Source organism: Eubalaena glacialis, chromosome 3, assembly GCF_028564815.1.
Source record: "Eubalaena glacialis isolate mEubGla1 chromosome 3, mEubGla1.1.hap2.+ XY, whole genome shotgun sequence".
Lineage (NCBI taxonomy): Eukaryota > Metazoa > Chordata > Mammalia > Artiodactyla > Balaenidae > Eubalaena > Eubalaena glacialis.
Genome location: NC_083718.1, coordinates 150,726,253 through 150,745,153, shown reverse-complemented (window position 1 = coordinate 150,745,153; position 18,901 = coordinate 150,726,253). Strand labels below are relative to the sequence as shown.

The 18,901-nt window shown below is 37.7% G+C and overlaps 1 protein-coding gene across 1 annotated transcript in view; it reads left to right on the top strand.

The window, feature by feature from the left end:
• SCP2 (sterol carrier protein 2) overlaps positions 1–18,901 on the top strand; it is a 154,989-nt gene that overhangs the window by 36,888 nt on the left and 99,200 nt on the right. Inside the window, exon 7 of the mRNA XM_061186583.1 lies at positions 16,962–17,025. Coding sequence (XP_061042566.1) covers positions 16,962–17,025 — 64 coding nt within the window. The remainder of the gene's footprint in view (positions 1–16,961; positions 17,026–18,901) is intronic.

Here is an 18,901-nt window from a genome sequence, read left to right as displayed (position 1 = left end):
TCATTTAAAATATTGAGCTATTATTATATTGCAGGCACTATTCTAGGCACTGGAATATAGCAGTATATCAGTTAGCTATTGCTGTGTAATAAACCACTCCAAAACTCAGCAATTTTAAACAATGATTATTTATTATTATAGCTTACAAGTTGGTAGATTGACTGGGAATCAGCAGATCTAAGTCATGCTCAGCTCTTTTTGTCTGGGTTGATCATATGACTGTAGGTTGGTTGGAGGCTCTGTTTTAGTCCTGTTTAGCTGGGTCATATGTCCCTCATTTTCCTCTTGGGACCGGAGGGCCAGCTCTGGCATGTCCTTTTCATGGTCACGGCAGAAGCACAAGAGAGTGATCTGCAGCATGCAAGGCCTTTTGAGACTTGACTAAAGCAAGTCACATGGCAAACTTGGAATCAAGGGATAGGGAAACATACTCTACTTCTTTTGTGGTAGGAAACTGCAAAGTCAGACCATAAAGGATATTCAGGAGGGAAAAAGAATTAGGGACATCAGTGTATTCATTCACAAGCAACAAATAAGCAAATGAAATGTGAGGTTTTTGCTTAAATTTCTAGTCGGGGAGAGACAGTAGCATATGAAAAAAACTACGATAATTTCAAACAATTATTAGTCCTGTGAAGAAAATAAAACAAGGTAAGGCACTTGTGGGGAGAGGGAGGCAAACTTAGGATAGTCAGTGATGGACTCTATACTTGTGTATCCAGTTGGCATCTTTGCATCTCTGCTTGTGTATGTAACAGATGTCTCAAATCTCACATGTTTAGATGCAAACTCTTCATTCTGTTCCCCCCATATCTTAAATTTGCTCCTCCTCTACTTTTCCTCATCTCAGTAAGTGGCATTTCCATCCATTCAGATGTTCAAAACAAAAACATGAGTCATCTTTGACACTTCTCCTCGCTCTTCCCCTACTCCAGTCCCTCACTATGTCCTATCAGTTCTACCTTCAAACTGCAAATTATGGTTTTTTTTCCCCCAGTTTCTTTTACTATCACAGCTCTTATCCCAGACCATAATTTTTCAAACTTTGATCTGTGACCTGCTAGGAAATTAAAGAATCAAAGTAGTGATTGAACCCAGCATTTTAAAAAAATATGACATTTGTTGTTGTTGTGTATTATAACTCAAGTCAGGGAAATGCACACAACATAAATATACGGCTTCGTGAATTCTCACAAAGCTCATAACTGTGACCTGAATTACCTCCCAGGTCAAAAATAGAATGCTAACACTTAAGAATCCTCTCTGTAGATAATTTTTATCTTAAGAACTTTGTGGGTCTCCTGTGAATCTTGTTTGGTCATGCCATTAGTCAACAAGCTACACCTCTCTCTTAGCAAATCTCTTTGGGCTAAGTGCCTTTCTACCTTGGGTCCTTTCTGAGGTGGCTGAGGAGCAACATTCTTAAGCTTCCTAGCAGCCCTTTGATTGAGAGGATTTGTGAGGCACAGGTTTTTTCTCCTTAGAGGGCTTTTTTCTGTCTGAACAATATTCTGAGGCATCACCTTTGATCTTTCTGAGGTCTTAACAAAAGATTTGTCACAACATGGGCTTCAGTTTTGGACCATGTTTTCCTGGCAATGCCCTGGATTTGATCTTTGCTCAAAGACTATTTCTTTTTTTTTTTTCTAACATCTTGATTGGAGTATAATTGCTTTACAATGTTGTGTTAGTTTCTGCTGTATAACAAAGTGAATCAGCTATACATATACATATATCCCCATATTCCCTCCCTCTTGCGTCTCCCTCCCACCCTCCCTGTCCCCACCCTTCTAGGTGGTCACAAAGCACCGAGCTGATCTCCCTGTGCTATGCGGCTTCTTCCCACTAGCTATCTATTTTACGTTTGGTAGTGTCTATATGTCCATGCCACTCTCTCACTTTGTCCCAGCTTACCCTTCCCCCTCCCTGTATCCTCAAGTCCATTCTCTAGTAGGTCTGCGTCTTTATTCCCATCAAAGACTATTTCATCAAAGACAAAAAACATCTTTTACCACTTTGAAAGGCTGAGAATTTTCAAAACTATCAAGTCCTGAATCCTTTTTGTTTAATAGTCCTTTCTGCAATATAGCATTATAGAATTTTACTATAAGCAGCCAGAAGAAACCATGTGGCAGTTTCAATATTTTGCTTATTAACTAGTTTCTACGTAACTGCAAGTAATAGTATTACTGTAATCTCTGCTTCTATTTTAAGAGGGCTCTCCTTTCCTCCAGTTTTCAGTAAGATTTCGTCCTTTTGCAAACTCTCACCTGCAGCATCCTCAAAGGACTTCGAGGCTACTACTAATGGTTTCTTCAACGCACTTTACGCTTTTGCTAGCAATTGTTCCAAACTTTGGAACTAGAATGGTTCCAAAGCCATTCACATATCTTACATTTTTGTTCAGTGTAACTCCATTTCCACTATATTAGTTTGCTTGGGCTGACATAGCAAATACCATAGACTGGGTGGCTCAAAGAACAGAAATTTATTTCTCATAGTTTTAGAGGCTGGGAAGTCTAAAATCAAGATGCACGATAGGTTTTATACTGAGGCCTTTCTTCTTGGGTTATAGGTGACTGCCATCTCACTGTGTATTCACATGATCTTTTCTTTTATGTGAGTGCAGAGAGAGAGGGAGAGAGAAACATCTTTGTCTTCCACTTTTTGTAAGGATTCTTATAAGGACACTAATCCTATCAGGAGGGACTCACCCTCATGACCTCATCTACCATAATTACCTCCCAAAAGACCCATCTCCAAAAACCATCACATTGAGTGTTAAGACTTCAATAAATGAATTTTTTTTTAATATAAATTTATTTATTTATCTTTGGTTGAGTTGGGTCTTCATTGCTGAGCGTGGGCTTTCTCTAGTTGCAGTGAGCGGGGGCTGCTCTTCGTTGCGGTGCACGGACTTCTCATTGCTGTGGCTTCTCTTGTTGCGGAGCACGGGCTCTAGGCACACGGGCTTCAGTAGTTGTGGCTCACGGGCTCTAGAGTGCAGGCTCAGTAGTTGTGGTGCACGGGCTTCGTTGCTCCGCGGCATGTGGGATCTTCCCGGACCAGGGCTCAAACTCGTGTCGCCTGCATTGGCAGGCGGATTCTTAACCTCTGCGCCACCAGAGAAGTCCAACAAATGAATTTTGAGGGGACACAATTCAGTCCATGGCATTCAAGTACCAAAATATGTATCAGTATTTTCTATTACTTTGTTACGGTGAGACTCTCTTTTTTTTTTTTTTTTTAAAGATTTATTGATTGATTGATTGATTGATTGATTGCTATGTTGGGTCTTCGTTTCTGTGCTAGGGCTTTCTCTAGTTGCGGCAAGCGGGGGCCACTCTTCATCGCGGTGCGCGGGCCTCTCACCATCGCGGCCTCTCTTGTTGCGGAGCACAGGCTCCAGATGCGCAGGCTCAGCAGCCGTGGCTCACGGGCCCAGTTGCTCCGCGGCATGTGGGATCCTCCCAGACCAGGGCTCGAACCCGTGTCCCCTGCATTAGCAGGCAGACTCTCAACCACTGCGCCACCAGGGAAGCCTGAGACGCTCTTTTTAAAAATCATTTCTTGTTTTAATTCCTGTTGTATAGTCTTCCTATGTGTAACCTCACTGGCTTCAGTGTGTTCGGTAAGCCAAACTTATTCCCTGTGCCCCAGTCTCATATTTTCTTTGGCTACAGTGCTCTTTATTCTTTCAAGGTCAACTCTTTTCATGCTTTAGGTCTTAAAAAATCTTATCTCATATCTCCAACACTTTACAAAAGTATTTCTGCTTGGATGTCTAACAGGCCTTTCAAATTTAACAGGTCTAAAACTGAAGTCCTAATTCTTTCCTTGAACTTCTACCTTCCCCATCTGTTCCTCCTGAAGTTTTTCCTATCCGGTAAATGATAACTCCATCTCTTTAGGACCTTTGGCCAAAAAGCTTAGAGCCATTCTTGATTTTTCTTATACTCAACATTCAATATATCAGCAAACCTTTTTACACGTTTCTTAAAATATCCAGAAATATGAGAAGGAGAAATGTTTCTCCACATTTTCCCCACTTCTACTGTAGTGAAAGCTATCATAATTTCTCACCTGGAGTATAGGAATCTCCTAAATGGTTTTACTGCTTCTGCTTGTGTACCTGTACAGTCAATTCTTCACTTTATGTCCAGAGCAACGCTTTTAAAATATAAGCAAGATCATTTCACTCCTCTGCTAAGAACTCTATTGTGTTCTTACCACACTCAGATTGAAACCTACAGGTCTTATTATGGCCTACAAGCTTCTATATGATCTGACCCTCGACCCTCATTAGCTCTCTGACCTCATCTTTTACCATTTTTTCTTTCACCACTCTGCGCCAGCCACACTATCCTTTTGGTTCCTCAAACACAATAAGCACATTCCTACCTCAAGCAGGGCCTAAGCCTTGCTATTTCAACTTCTGGAATACTTTACCCTAAGATATCATCAGTGCTAGCTTTCCTACTTCCATCAGGTCTGCTTAAATGTCATCTTCTGCTTTCTTTCATCACCCTCCTTCCCAGAACTCCCTATCCTCTGTCTCTTACCTTATCATTTTTTTTTTTTTTTAATTTTTGGCTGCATTGGGTCTTCGTTGCTGCACGTGGGCTTCCTCTAGTTACGGTGAGTGGGGGCTACTCTTCATTGCGGTACATGGGCTTCTCATTGTGGTGGCTTCTCTTGTGGTGCACAGGCCCTAGGCGCACGGGCTTTAGTAGTTCTGGCTCATGGGCTCTAGAGCGCAGGTTCAGTAGTTGTGGCGCACGGGCTTAGTTGCTGCACGGCATGTGGGATCTTCCTGGACCAGGGCTCGAACCTGTGCCCCCTGCATTAGCAGGTGGATTCTTAGCCATTGTGCCACCAAAGAAGCCCTTACTCTATCATTTTATAGAGCACTTATGAAAATCTGGCATATATATTTTTTCTTATTTATTGGCTGTCTCTTCCAACGAGAATCTAAGTCTACAGGGGCCTGATTTTTGTTTGTTTTATTCCCTGCTCTTTGACTGTTACCTAGTAGAGTGCCTGGCACAAAGCAGGTATTCTGTAATTAATTAATCTTCAAAGAAAGACCCTCCTTGATCATTCAATTGAAGTGAATCCCTCCTGTTATTCTTTTTCATAGATAGTTTCCTATTGCTTTCCTTCATAGCACTTAGCACTATTTATATTCATATATTTATTGTGTGTGGTTTTACTTGTTTAATTTTTGTCTTCCTTATTTGTCTTATAAACTCCATGAAAGCAGGAACCATGTCTGTTTTGTTTACCTTCAGTATATCCAGCCTAGCACAGTGGTTGGCATGTAATCTGGCCAGAAGAAAGTTTTTTCCCCCTTCTCTTCTACAATCCCTAGCATATTTAAATACTCAATAAATATTTGTTGAATGAATGAATGATTTTCCATACCCATATTATCTCATTCAATTCTCACAACAGTCCATTATGGGAGGTGTTATATTAATAGTTATTGATACTACTTTTAAGTACAATTCTGGCTTCAAGATCTCATATATATATTTATTTATATATATTTATTTATTCATTTATTTATATATTTATTTATTTAATTGTGTTGAGAAAGTATTCAGCAATTTTTATTTTCTTGAGTTTCTTTTTCTTTCAGGAATGGGTATTGAATTTTTTCAAATGCTTTTCCAGCATCTGTGGATTTCATTATGTCCTCCACTTAGATCTAGTAGTAGAATATTTTATTAATGGATTCCTGATATTGCATCAACGTTGCATGTCTGGAATGAATGCCACTTGGTTATGATGTATTGATTTTTTTTTAATGTGGAGTTAGACTCTGTCACTATTTTATTTAGTACTTTCAAATCAACATTCATAAGTGATATTGGTTTTTAATTTTCTTTTTTTTAATGTCTTTATCAAGTTTAGGTGTTAATTTTATACTTACTTCATAAAAGGAAGTAGGAAGCGTTTCTTCATTTTTGATGCTTTGGAACGATTTATGGAGCATTTGGACTACTTGATCTTTGTAGGTTTGCTATAATACCCTGTGAAATCATCTGGGCCTGTTTTTTTGGTGTGTATGGTTTGTTTGTTTGTTTGTTTTGGTAGTTGCTTGGTAATTATCTATTTCTTTATGTTTAAACATTCCATCTCCAGTGGGGTCAATTTTGGTAGTCTTTATTTCTCTGGGAAATTATCCGTTTCATTTAGAGTTTCAAATCTGTTTGTATAGAAGTCTGAAAAGTAGTCTTTTACATAAAATTTCTATTTCAATGGTATTTCTCTCTTGTTATTTCTTGTTTTTGTATATATATGCTTTCTGCTTTTTTTCCTATTAAATTAGGGTAGCAGTTTGTCTCTTTTGTTAAATTTTTCAGAACAATAGGATTTTGATTGATTAATTTTATCTATTCTTTCTAATTCTTTATTCCATTATTTTCTGCCTTTATCTTCCTTGTGCTTTTTATTGGTTTATGTTGTTGTTTTTTTTTTTAGTTTTTTGAATTGGGAATTTAATTCATTTTTTATCCTTTTAGTGAATAACAGCTTTATTGAGATGAAATTGACATACCATAAAAATTCATTCTTTTAAAGTGTACAATTCAGTGTTTTTTAGTATATTCACAGAGTTGTGCAATCATCACAACTATCTAATTTCAGAACATTTTCATCATCCTCAAAGGAAACCCCATACCCATTAGCAGTCCTTTCCTCTGAGGCACCTGGCAACCACTAATCTAATTTCTGTTTTTATGAATGTTTGCTTATTATGAACACTTCATTTAAATGGACCATACAGTATGTGACCTTTTGTGACTGGCTTCTTTCACTCAGCATAGAAAACATTCACAGGGGGCTTCCCTGGTGGCGCAGCGGTTAAGAATCCGCCTGCCAATGCAGGGGACACGGGTTCGAGCCCTGGTCCCGGAAGATCCCACATGCCGCGGAGCAAGTGGGCCCGTGAGCCACAATTACTGAGCCTGCGCGTCTGGAGCCTGTGCTCCGCAACGAGAGAGGCCGCGATAGTGAGAGGCCCGCGCACTGTGATGAAGAGTGGCCCCCACTTGCCACAACTGGAGAAAGCCCTAGCACAGAAACGAAGACCCAACACAGCCATAAATAAATAAATAAAATTTAAAAGAGATAAAAGAAAATCAATAATTAAAAAGAAAACATTCACAGTTTATTCAGGTAGTAGCATGGATCAGGACTTCATTCTTTTTAATTGATCAATATGTTCCATTTTAATCATTCTTAGTGTTTAGTGCTATGTCCTTGCTACAGCTTTAAACATATCACATTGGTTCTGATATGTAGTGTTTTAGTTTTCAGTATCATTTTTTTCAGAAGCTTTGCAATCATTTGTGTTTCCTCTTTTTGCCCAAGAGTTGTTTTATGGAAATAGTTAAAAAATTTCCAGGTAGACTTAATTTTTACATTTTATTAATAGTTACTAGTTTTATCACATTGTGATTTGAGAGCGTTCTTTTAAATTTGGAGTGATTCCTAATTCTCTGATGTCCTCTTATGTCAGTATAGTAAAGTCTTATTTCTGTAGTGGATTTTTTGAAAGATGGACTGTGTGTCCTCTGATTTCTTGTTTCTTTTTTGTTTGTTTGTTTTGTCTTGTAGGACCCCAGAAATTTCCCTGTTTGCTTCTTTTCTCTTTCACCATCCAGTTGCCAAAGGGACCTTCCCCTCCACATTTTTTTTTTTTTTGCCCTCTTTTCTTCTCCTAGAAGCTATACCTTTCAAAGATTACCGCCTTGAGTCTCCTGTGCTTTTCTAACCCTTCCTTGTAGTCATGTTTTGATCTACAGGAATATTTTTTCAATATTTTCACTCTTGTGGGGAGTCTTTTTCTTCCTGGTGGTAGTTTCAGAGCAATTGTAGGCCTGCCAGTAGCTCCCCTCTTCTCTCCTGTGCAGTATTTTTCAGACTGCCCTTCTTCCCTAGGAGGCTTACTGTGGGAGCGTGAATGATTGCTGGCAGGGATTTGGTCACTTTTTCCCTTTCCCTTTTTTTTTTCACTTACAGATAATTTGAAGTTTTGTGTTTTCTTTTGTCTAGTTATGCTGAGGGTATGGTTTTTTGCAGTTTTATATGTTTTTCTTGTTATTCTATATTTTTTTAGAGGATATGAAGAGAGATTTAGGCAGCTTCCATTGCCCTCAGCTAGCTGGAAATCTGTGTTTGGTGTGTTTTCAACCTTTTCTCAAGTTTTACATTACTCAGAGTAGTTGGACAGTTTTTTCTAGTCTAAAGTCTGAAGTGTAAATGTGCAGTATTTTAGTTGAAATGTTATTCTTCATCCAACAGATTTCTAATGGATTGTAGAATTTCATAGAATTTTAAGTTGTTGTTTGAAATTGCTGTTTGTGAATGTGCTCTAGAAATGAATATGTAAGAATGTTTGTAGTAGCTTACATTCTGCTATAGAATCAGGAGACTTTTGTGGCTTCAAGGTTTGATTCAAAGAGATTGAGATCTTTTTATACCACTCATATTCTTAGAATAGCCAAAAATCTGAATTGGCAGTTCAGAATCAGTAGTCAACAAGCCCTTCATCAGTGTCCAGGATTAGTAAATACATGGTAAGTGATTGGCAGAATATTTTTCAAAGGGCTCCTATCTTCTGTAGATTAACTGGATCCCATAGTAAGGAAACAAGAAGAAAAGACATCAATACCTACTGAGTGTCTCCTATGTCAGACACTATGCCAAGTGCTTTTATATAGTTTAGCTGCCCTTCTTCCTACAAATCCGTTTGTGAATTGCTTGTAAATCTAATAGATGACAATAAAGCATTTGTACTTCCTGTGACAAGAAACTTGCCACAGAGGCTACTCATTCCATTTTTTTGGTGATTCCAGTTGTTACAGTGCTCTTTTTCATGTTGAACTCAAATCTCTCTCCCTATAGTTTCTGTCTTCTGAGACTCATAGAACAAGCCTCTTTCACCTTACAGCCCTTCAAATATCTGAAGCCAGCTTGACCTTGTTCCCTTTAACTGTTTCTTATTAGACTTGTTTCATGACCCATCATCCCAAGACTGATTACTGTACTGTGATCGCATGTAAGCTTTTCTGGTAATCACATCACACTGTTGAATCATATTGAGCTTATCATCGAACAGAACCTCAGAGCCTTTCTCATGATTGCTGCTCCTTTTCTTAGGTAGTTTTGGGTGGTCAAGAATAGAACTGGGCATTTAATTAATTATATTCTGATCCATCTCATTGATAAACCTCACTGAAGTCTATTTGGATCCAACATTATAGCAGTCTCTCTCAGCTTCAGGTTTGGTGAGCATACCCTTTAATTTTCTTTATTTTGTTTTAAATAAATTTATTTATTTATTTATGGCTGCGTTGGGTCTTTGTTGCTGCGTGCAGGCTTTCTCTAGTTGCGGTGAGCGGGGGCTACTCTTACCCTTTAATTTTCTAATCCAATTTTTGGTAGAAATATTAACCAGAGCATGGCTGAGGTTAGAAGTTAGCAGTAGAGACTTTGTTCTAGGTTAATACTTTGATCAGTGCCTGTCATTGATCAGTGCCTATGTGTTCTGTTGACTCTTAAGATGCTCCATGACGTAGGTCAGTTAAGTTGGAAAATGCTTCATACTTTAACTCTCTTTTGGGCAATCATAATACACACGCAATAGTAAAGGAAAGTCTCTTAATGCTCTGCCATAAAGAAATTTGTTTAACTTTGTTTAAACCAGTGTTATGTAAACCTAACAGAAGAACCCTCATTTTTATAGTAACACCAAAAAAAACCCTGAAAAACAAAAGGGAAAAAACGCCACACTACAGTATTTCCTTGTCTTGTCCCAAAAGGTGACCTTAAAAATTTTGTCTCTTGTCTTGCTGATACTAGATACTATGTTTCATTTGATCTACTAGCCAATACAATAAAAAAGATAATTAATTTGGGTGGATTGGTTCAAGATGGCGGAGTAGAGGGACGTGTGCTCACTCCCTCTTGCGAGAGTAGTGGAATCACAGCTGACTGCTGAACGATCATCGACAGGAAGACACTGGAACTCACCAAAAAAGATACCCCACATCCAAAGACAAAGGAGAAGCCGCAATGAGAGGGTAGGAGGGGCGCAATCACAATAAAATCAAATCCCATAACCGCTGGGTGGGTGACTCACAAACTGGAGAACAATTATACACAGAAGTCCACCCACCGGAGTGAAGGTTCTGAGCCCCACATCAGGCTTCCCAACCTGGGGGTCCGGCAATGGGAGGAGGAATTCCCAGAGAATCAGACTTTGAAGGCTAGCGGGATTTGATTGCAAGACTTCAACAGGACTGGGGGAAACAGAGACTCCACTCTCGGAGGGCACACCCAAAGTAGTGTGCGTACCAGGACCGAAGGGGAAGGAGCAGTGACCCCATAGGAAACTGAACCAGACCCACCTGCTGGTGTTGGAGGGTCTCCTGCAGAGGCAGGGGGTGGCTGTGGCTCATGGTAGGGACAGGGACACTGGGAGCAGAAGTTCTGGGAAGTACTCCTTGGTGTGAGCCCTCCCGGAGTCCACCATTAGCCCTACCACAGAGCCTGTAGCCTCCACTGCTTGGTCGCCTCAGACCAAACAACCAACAGGGAGGGAACTCAAGCCCACCCATCAGCAGACAAGTGGATTAAAGTTTTACTGAGCTCTGCCCACCAGAGCAACACCCAGCTCTACCCACCACCAGTCCCTCCCATCAGGAAGCTCGCACAAGCCTCTTAGATAGTCTCATCCCCCAGAGGGCAAACAGCAGAAGCAAGAAGAACTACAGTCCTGCAGCCTGTGGAATGAAAACCACATTCACAGAAAGATAGACAAAATGAAAAGGGAGAGGACTATGTACCAGATAAAGGAACAAGATAAAACCCCAGAAAAACAATTAAATGAAGTGGAGATAGGCAACCTTCCAGAAAAAGAATTCAGAATAATGATAGTGAAGATGATCCAGGACCTCGGAAAAAGAATGGAGGCAAAGATCGAGAAGATGCAAGAAATGTTTAACAAACACCTAGGAGAATTAAAGAACAAACACCTAGAAGAAATAAAGAACAAACAGAGTTGAACAATACAATAACTGAAATGAAAAATACACTACAAGGAATCAATAGCAGAATAACTGAGGCAGAAGGAAGGGTAAGTGACTTGGAAGACAAAATGGTGGAATTCACTGCCACAGAACAGACTAAAGAAAAAAGAATGAAAAGAAATGAAGACAGCCTAAGAGACCTCTGGGACAACATTAAACGCACCAACATTCGCATTATAGGGGTCCCAGAAGGAGAAGAGGGAGAGAAAGGACTCGAGAAAATATTTGAAGACATTATAGTTGAAAACTTCCCTAACATGGGAAAGGAAATAGCCACCCCAGTCCAGGAAGCACAGAGAGTCCCAGGCAGGATAAACCCAAGGAGAAACAGGCTGAGACACATAGTAATCAAACTGACAAAAATTAAAGACAAAGAAAAATTATTGAAAGCAACAAGGGAAGAATGACAAATAACATACAAGGGAACTCCCATAAGGTTGACAGCTGATTTCTCAGTAGAAACTCTACAAGCCAGAAGGGAGTGCCATGATATATTTAAAGTGTTGAAAGGGAAGAACCTACAACCAAGATTACTCTACCCAGCAAAGATCTCATGCAGATTCGATGGAGAAATCAAAAGCTTTACAGACAAGCAAAAGCTAAGAGAATTCAGCACCACCAAACCAGCTCTACAACAAATGCTAAAGGAACTTCTCTAAGTGGGAAACACAAGAGAAGAAAAGGACCTACAAAAACAAACCCAAAACAATTAAGAAAATGGTAATAGGGACTTACATAATGATAATTACCTTAAATGTGAATGGATTAAATGCTCCAACCAAAAGACACAGGCTCACTGAATGGATACAAAAACAAGACCCATATATATGCTGTCTACAAGAGACACACTTCTGACCTAGGGACACATACTGACTGAAAGTGAAGGGATGGAAAAAGATATTCCATGCATATGGAAATCAAGAGAAAGCTGGAGTAGCAATACTCATATCAGAATAGACTTTAACATAAAGAATGTTACAAGAGACAAAGAAGGACACTACATAACGATCAAGGGATCAATCCAAGAAGAAGATATAACACTTATAAATATATATGCACCCAACATAGGAGCACCTCAATACATAAGGCAAATGCTAACAGCTATAAAAGAGGAAACTGACAGTAACACAGTAATAGTGGGGGACTTTAACACCTCACTTACGACAATGGACAGATCATCCAGACAGAAAATTAATAAGGAAACACAAGCTTTAAATGACACAATAGACCAGATAGATTTAATTGATATTTATAGGACATTCTATCCAAAAACATTGGATTACATTTTCTTCTCAAGTGCACACGGAACATTCCCCAGGATAGATATCTTGGGTCACAAATCAAGCCTTGGTAAATTTAAGAAAATTGAAATCATATCAAGCATCTTTTCTGACCACAGTGCTATGAGACTAGAAATAAATTACAGGGAAAAAAAATATAAAAAACACGAACACATGGAGGCTAAACAATACGTTACTAAATAACCAAGAGATGACTGAAGAAATCAAAGAGGAAATCAAAAAATACCTAGAGACAAATGACAATGAAAACACGACGATCCAAAACCTATGGGATGCAGCAAAAGCAGTTCTAGGAGGAAAGTTTATAGCAATACAATCCTACCTCAAGAAACAAGAAAAATCTCGAAGAAACAATCTAATCTTACACCTCAAGGAACTAGAGGAAGAAGAACAAACAAAACCCAAAGTTAGCAGAAGGAAAGAAATCGTAAAGATCAGAGCAGAAATAAATGAAATGGAAACAAAGAAAACAATAGGAAAGATCAATAAAACTAAAAGCTGGTTCCTTGAGAAGGTAAACAAAATTCATAAACCTTTAGCCAGACTCATCAAGAAAAAGAGGGAGAGGACTCAAATCAATAAAATTAGAAATGAAAAAGGAGAAGTTACAACTGACATTGCAGAAATACAAAGCATTATAAGAGACTACTACAAGCAACTCTATGCCAATAAAATGGACCACCTGGAAGAAATGGACAAATTCTTAGAAAGGTATAACCTTCCAAGACTGAACCAGGAAAAAACAGAAAATATGAACAGACCAAACACAAGTAATGAATTTGAAACTGTGGTTAAAAACCTTTCAACAAACAGAAGTCCAGGACCAGATGGCTTCACAGGTGAATTCTATCAAACATTTAGAGAAGAGCTAACACCCATCCTTCTCAAAATCTTCCAAAAAATTGCAGAGGAAGGAACACTCCTAAACTCATTCTATGAGGCTACCAATACCCTGATACCAAAACTAGACAAAGATACTACAAAAAATGAAAATTACAGACCAATATCACCGATGAATATAGATCTAAAAATCCTCAACAAAATACTAGCAAACAGAATCCAACAACACATTAAAAGGATCCTACACCATGACCAAGTGGGATTTATCCCAGGGATCCAAGGATTCTTCAATATATGCAAATCAATCAATGTGATACAACATATTAACAAATTGAAGAATAAAAAGCATATGATCATCTCAATAGATGCAGAAAAAGCTTTTGACAAAATTCAACACCCATTTTTGATAAAAACTCTCCAGAAAGGGGGCAATGAGGGAACCTTCCTCAACATAATAAGGGGCATATACAACAGACCCACAGCAAACATCATTCTCAATGGTGAAAAACTGAAAGCATTTCTTCTAAGATCAGGAACAAAACAAGGATGTCCACTCTTGCCACTATTATTCAACATAGTTTTGGAAGTCCTAGCCATGGCAATCAAAGAAGAAAAAGAAATAAAAGGTATACAAATTGGAAAAGAAGAAGTAAAACTGTCACTGTTTGCAGATGATATGATACTGCACATAGATAATCCTAAAGATGCCACCAGAAAACTACTAGAGCTAATCAATGAATTTGGTAAAGTTGCAGGATACAATAATTAATGCACAGAAATCTCTTGCATTCCTATACACTAACAATGAAAGATCAGAAGGAGAAATTAAGGAAACAATCCCATTCACCATTGCAACAAAAAGAATAAAATACCTAGGAATAAACATACCTAAGGAGGTAAAAGACCTGTACTCAGAAAACTATAAGACACTGATGAAAGAAATTAAAGATGACACAAACAGATGGAGAGATGGACCATGTTCTTGGATTGGAAGAATCAATATTGTAAAAATGACTATACTCCCCAAAGCAATCTACAGATTCAGTGCAATCCCTATCTAATTACCAATGGCATTTTTTACAGAACTGGAACAAAAAATCTTAAAATTTGTATGGAGACACAAAAGACCCCGAATAGCCAAAGCAAACTTGAGGGAAAAATACAGAGCTGGAAGAATCAGACTCCCTGACTTCAGACTATACTACAAAGCTACAGTAATCAAGACAATATGGTACTGGCACAAAAACAGAAATATAGATCAATGGAACAGGATAGAAAGCCCAGAGATAACCCACGCACCTATGGTCAACTAATCTATGACAAAGGAGGCAAGGATATACAATGGAGAAAAGACAGTCTCTTCAATAAGTGGTCCTGGGAAAACTGGAGCGCTACATGTAAAAGAATGTAATTAGAACACTCCCTAACACCATGCTCAAAATTAACTCAAAATGGATTAAAGACCTAAATGTAAGACCGGACGCTATAAAACTCTTAGAGGAAAACATAGGAAGAACACTCTTTTTTTTTTTTTTTTTTTAGGAAGAACACTCTTTGACATAAATCACAGCAATATCTTTTTTGACCCACCTCATAGAGTAATGGAAATAAAAGCAAATGGGACCTAATGAAACTTAAAAGCTTTTGCACAGCAAAGGAAACTATAAACAGGACAAAAAGACAACCCTCAGAATGGGAGAAAATATTTGCAAACGAATCAATGAACAAAGGATTAATCTCCAAAATATATAAACAGCTCATGCAGCTCAATATTTTTTAAAAAAACCCAATTGAAAAATGGGCAGAAGACCTAAATAGACATTTCTCCAGAGAAGACATACAGATGGCCAAGAGGCACATGAAAAGCTGCTCAGCATCACTAATTATTAGAGAAATGCAAATCAGTACTACAATGAGGTATCACCTCACACCCATTAGAATGGACATCATCAGAAAATCTACAAGCAACAAATGCTGGAGAGGGTGTGGAGAACAGGGAACCCTCTTGCTCTGTTGGTGAGAATGTTAATTGATACAGCCACTATGGAGAACAGTAATGGAGTTTCCTTAAAAAACTAACAACAGAATTACCATATGACCCAGCAATCCCACTACTGCCATATACCCAGAGAGAACCATAATTCAAAAAGACACATGCACCCCAATGTTCATTGCAGCATTATTTACAATAGCCAGGTCATGGAAGCAACCTAAATGCCCATCGACAGACGAATGGATAAAGAAGATGTGGTACATATATACCATGGAATATTACTCAGCCATAAAAAGGAACGAAAATGGGTCATTTGTAGAGACGTGGATGGACCTAGCGACTGTCCTACAGAGTGAAATAAGTCAGAAAGAGAAAAACAAATATCGTATATTAATGCATATATGTGAAATCTAGAAAAATGGTACAGATGAACCAGTTTTCAAGGCAGAAATAGAGACACAGATGTAAAGAACAAATGTATGGACACCAAGGGGGGAAAGTGGGGGATGGGGGTGGTGCTGGGATGAATTGGGAGTTTGGGATTGACATGTATGCACCAATATGTATAAAATAGATAACTAATAAGAACCTACTGTATAAAAAAAATAAAATAAAATTGAAAAAAAAAGATAATAATTTGATGTGGCTTGTTCTTACTGGACCCGTACTGACTGCCTTTGGATCAGTCACTACTCTCATTGGTATGAGATCGCTAGTGTGGTTTCTACCTTTTTCCATTTTTATTAGAATTGAGAGAAGATTTGTTCAATTACATGTATGTCATTTCTGCTCTGAAGATCACCCTCCTTGACAGAAAAATAGAGATAAAACAGAAATGGGGACTCTCCACTTTATTGTGCTGTGTATTAACTTAATATTATCAGCTCCGATCAGTGCACTTTTTCATTCCTTGGTCTTTCTAGTTCCAAAGGAGGATTCAAAACCTATTTTATTCTGTTTCATCTTCTTAAAAATAGTAAACGAGGTTTTTGCAAATTTTACTTCATTAACGCGCTTGCTTTTATTTTCCGACACTACTCTTTAAACTTTCTGTTAAAGAATTTAAAAAGTATATATACACTTTTCTTTTTTTTTTTTAAATTAATAGCTACTCTATTTATTTATTTATTTATTTATTTAGAGCTGTGTTGGGTCTTCGTTTCGTGCTAGGGCTTTCTCTAGTTGCGGCAAGCGGGGGCCACTCTTCATTGTGGTGCGGGGGCCACTCTTCATTGCGGTGCGCGGGCCTCTTACACTTTTCTTGTTAGACTGTAACTCTTCTGAAGACCCTTCTGCCTTATCATAAGGAAAAAGAAGTTCAGGCCCTAGAAGGTGTGAATTGTAAAATTCACTTAATCCAGGGATGTTGGGATGTTTTGGCAGACTCCTTGAAGTATTGCTGGCAGTGCTTTCCTGCCTTATAACCACTGTGGTCCTAGGCTATATTTTCTGGGTTTTGAAAGTATACCCTAGTTGTACTAGGTAGAATAGGCCAGTTTGAACTATTTTCATATCATACAGTTATTTGTTGATTCAATTCATTAAATGCACCCAAGTTTAATTATAAAGAAATGTTTATGTGAGGGATCAGTGTTGAAGTTTCCAGTACTGGTATCTATGCATGGGAAAATGTGGAAATATTAGGAGGATACTGAGTATCATTGCAACATTTGTTAACAAGCAACAGGAAAGCATTAACCCACTAATAGAAGTTTGCTTTCTCTACAGGAACAAAACTTGAACACTTTGCAAAAATTGGATGGAAAAATCATAAACATTCAGTTAATAACCCGTAAGTATTTCAGAGATACGAAATAGTGAGAATCTGGGTTATCCTGCTATGTAATATGCAACTTTATACTTGAAAAGCAAATGTAAGACCTCAAAGATGTTAACTAGAATGGTTTTTTACTTATGAAAGGCTTGTGCCCACGTAAACTTTTGACTACTTTTCAGTTTAGGTTTTGGTCTATTTATGTTTAAAATGCCATTTAAGCTTAGTTGCTCTTTTAAGAAAGAATGTGAACGGCTGGAGTTAAAAGATGTAATTGGTCATAGGTTCTAACTCTAGTAAATGAAATTTATTATAATAATTTTAATTGGAAATAACCAGGCCCCATTTTAAACCATTTTTTAAAACTTTTCTTAGTTTGTTTTGATCAATTAAAATGTTTGTAAAACACGTATTAGTGGTTGTTTTAATTATTTTATATTAAATTATTTGCATTTTAATTATGTTAGTGTCATTAACTCTTACTCTGATAGAATAATATGGTTATTTATATCCTAAAAAGTAGTCTGAAGTAAAATTACATCATGTGTATTACTGGTAATTAATCTTTGAATCCCTAGTGCCTAGGGCAATGCATGGCTCATAGCATGTACTTAATGGTTGCTGAATAAAATTGGTTCACTGGGAATTGAATTAGTGCCACACAACTAGAATCTCTGCAAAAGCAAACCACTAGGCAATAAAAGAATAGTAGCTAACTTTATTAAATGCCAACTCTGTGTCACTGTGCTAGGTACTTTTATGTACATTTTCATTTAATCCTCTCAAGGACCCTATAAGGTAGTTATTTTTATTCTTATTTTATAGATGATGAAAATGAGGCCTACAGAAATTAGGCAACTTGCTCAGGCTCATTCTAAATAGTGGTAATATAATGTTTATATTTTTCCTTCTACTAGATTATAAACTCCTTGAGGGCAAGAGCCATCTCTTATCTTTATGTTCTTAATGCTTAGCACAGAATCTGGAACATATTTGGTGCTCAGTAAATTGTTTCTGAACTATTAAACAAATTTTGCCATGTTTAATAAACATAAAAACATGACAAGGGACATTTTATACCACAAGTGGGTCATTACCACATATTTCTAATACTTCATGCTACTACTTGTTCTCCTCATTCTTCTGATTCTGAATTGATGTTTGAATTCAGGATATACCTAATTAACAAATAATATCTACTCCCATGCCCTAAATTTAATGGTATTCTGTGAAAGATCTAAGGGTATTGTGGAAGCTTTGGTTAATTCCCTTGCTTATATAATAAAATAGAAATTCCTTCATATGAGATAACAAACCTGTTATAATTTGGCCTCATTCTACTTTGCTGGTCTTATTTCCTACCACTTCCCTGGTTATTCTCAATCTCATCTCTCACAAGATCACTTGGTATTTCTTAAGTGTATTATACTGTGCTTGTTTCTGTGTTTTTAGTTATGCTGTTAACTCTCCCTGGAATATCCTTCTGCCTTTCTTTTGTTTGGCAAGTATCTACTTACTCATCAAGTCCCAACACAAATATCATTGCTTCTCTTAGTACCTTCTTAAATGGGCATAATTATTTTTTCTCATGAGCTTCATTGTACTGTCTGTATATGTCTGTTATAACATATCACACTGTATCATACTTATTTATAAATCTTTCTCCTCTGATGATGATGATCCTTGAGCAGAGATTATGTCTCATCTTTATATCTTCAGTACCTAGTAGGGTATTGGAACATAGTATATGCTCAATAAAACTTTGCTGTTACTGAATAGTAGTTAGGATAAGCAGTCTTAAACCCATAAATATGATCTAGAGCTGATTTCTTTGTCCTTAGAACTTGGAGAACCATTAAAAATCCTTGTGATTTCCTGAAACTAGTAAGGAACT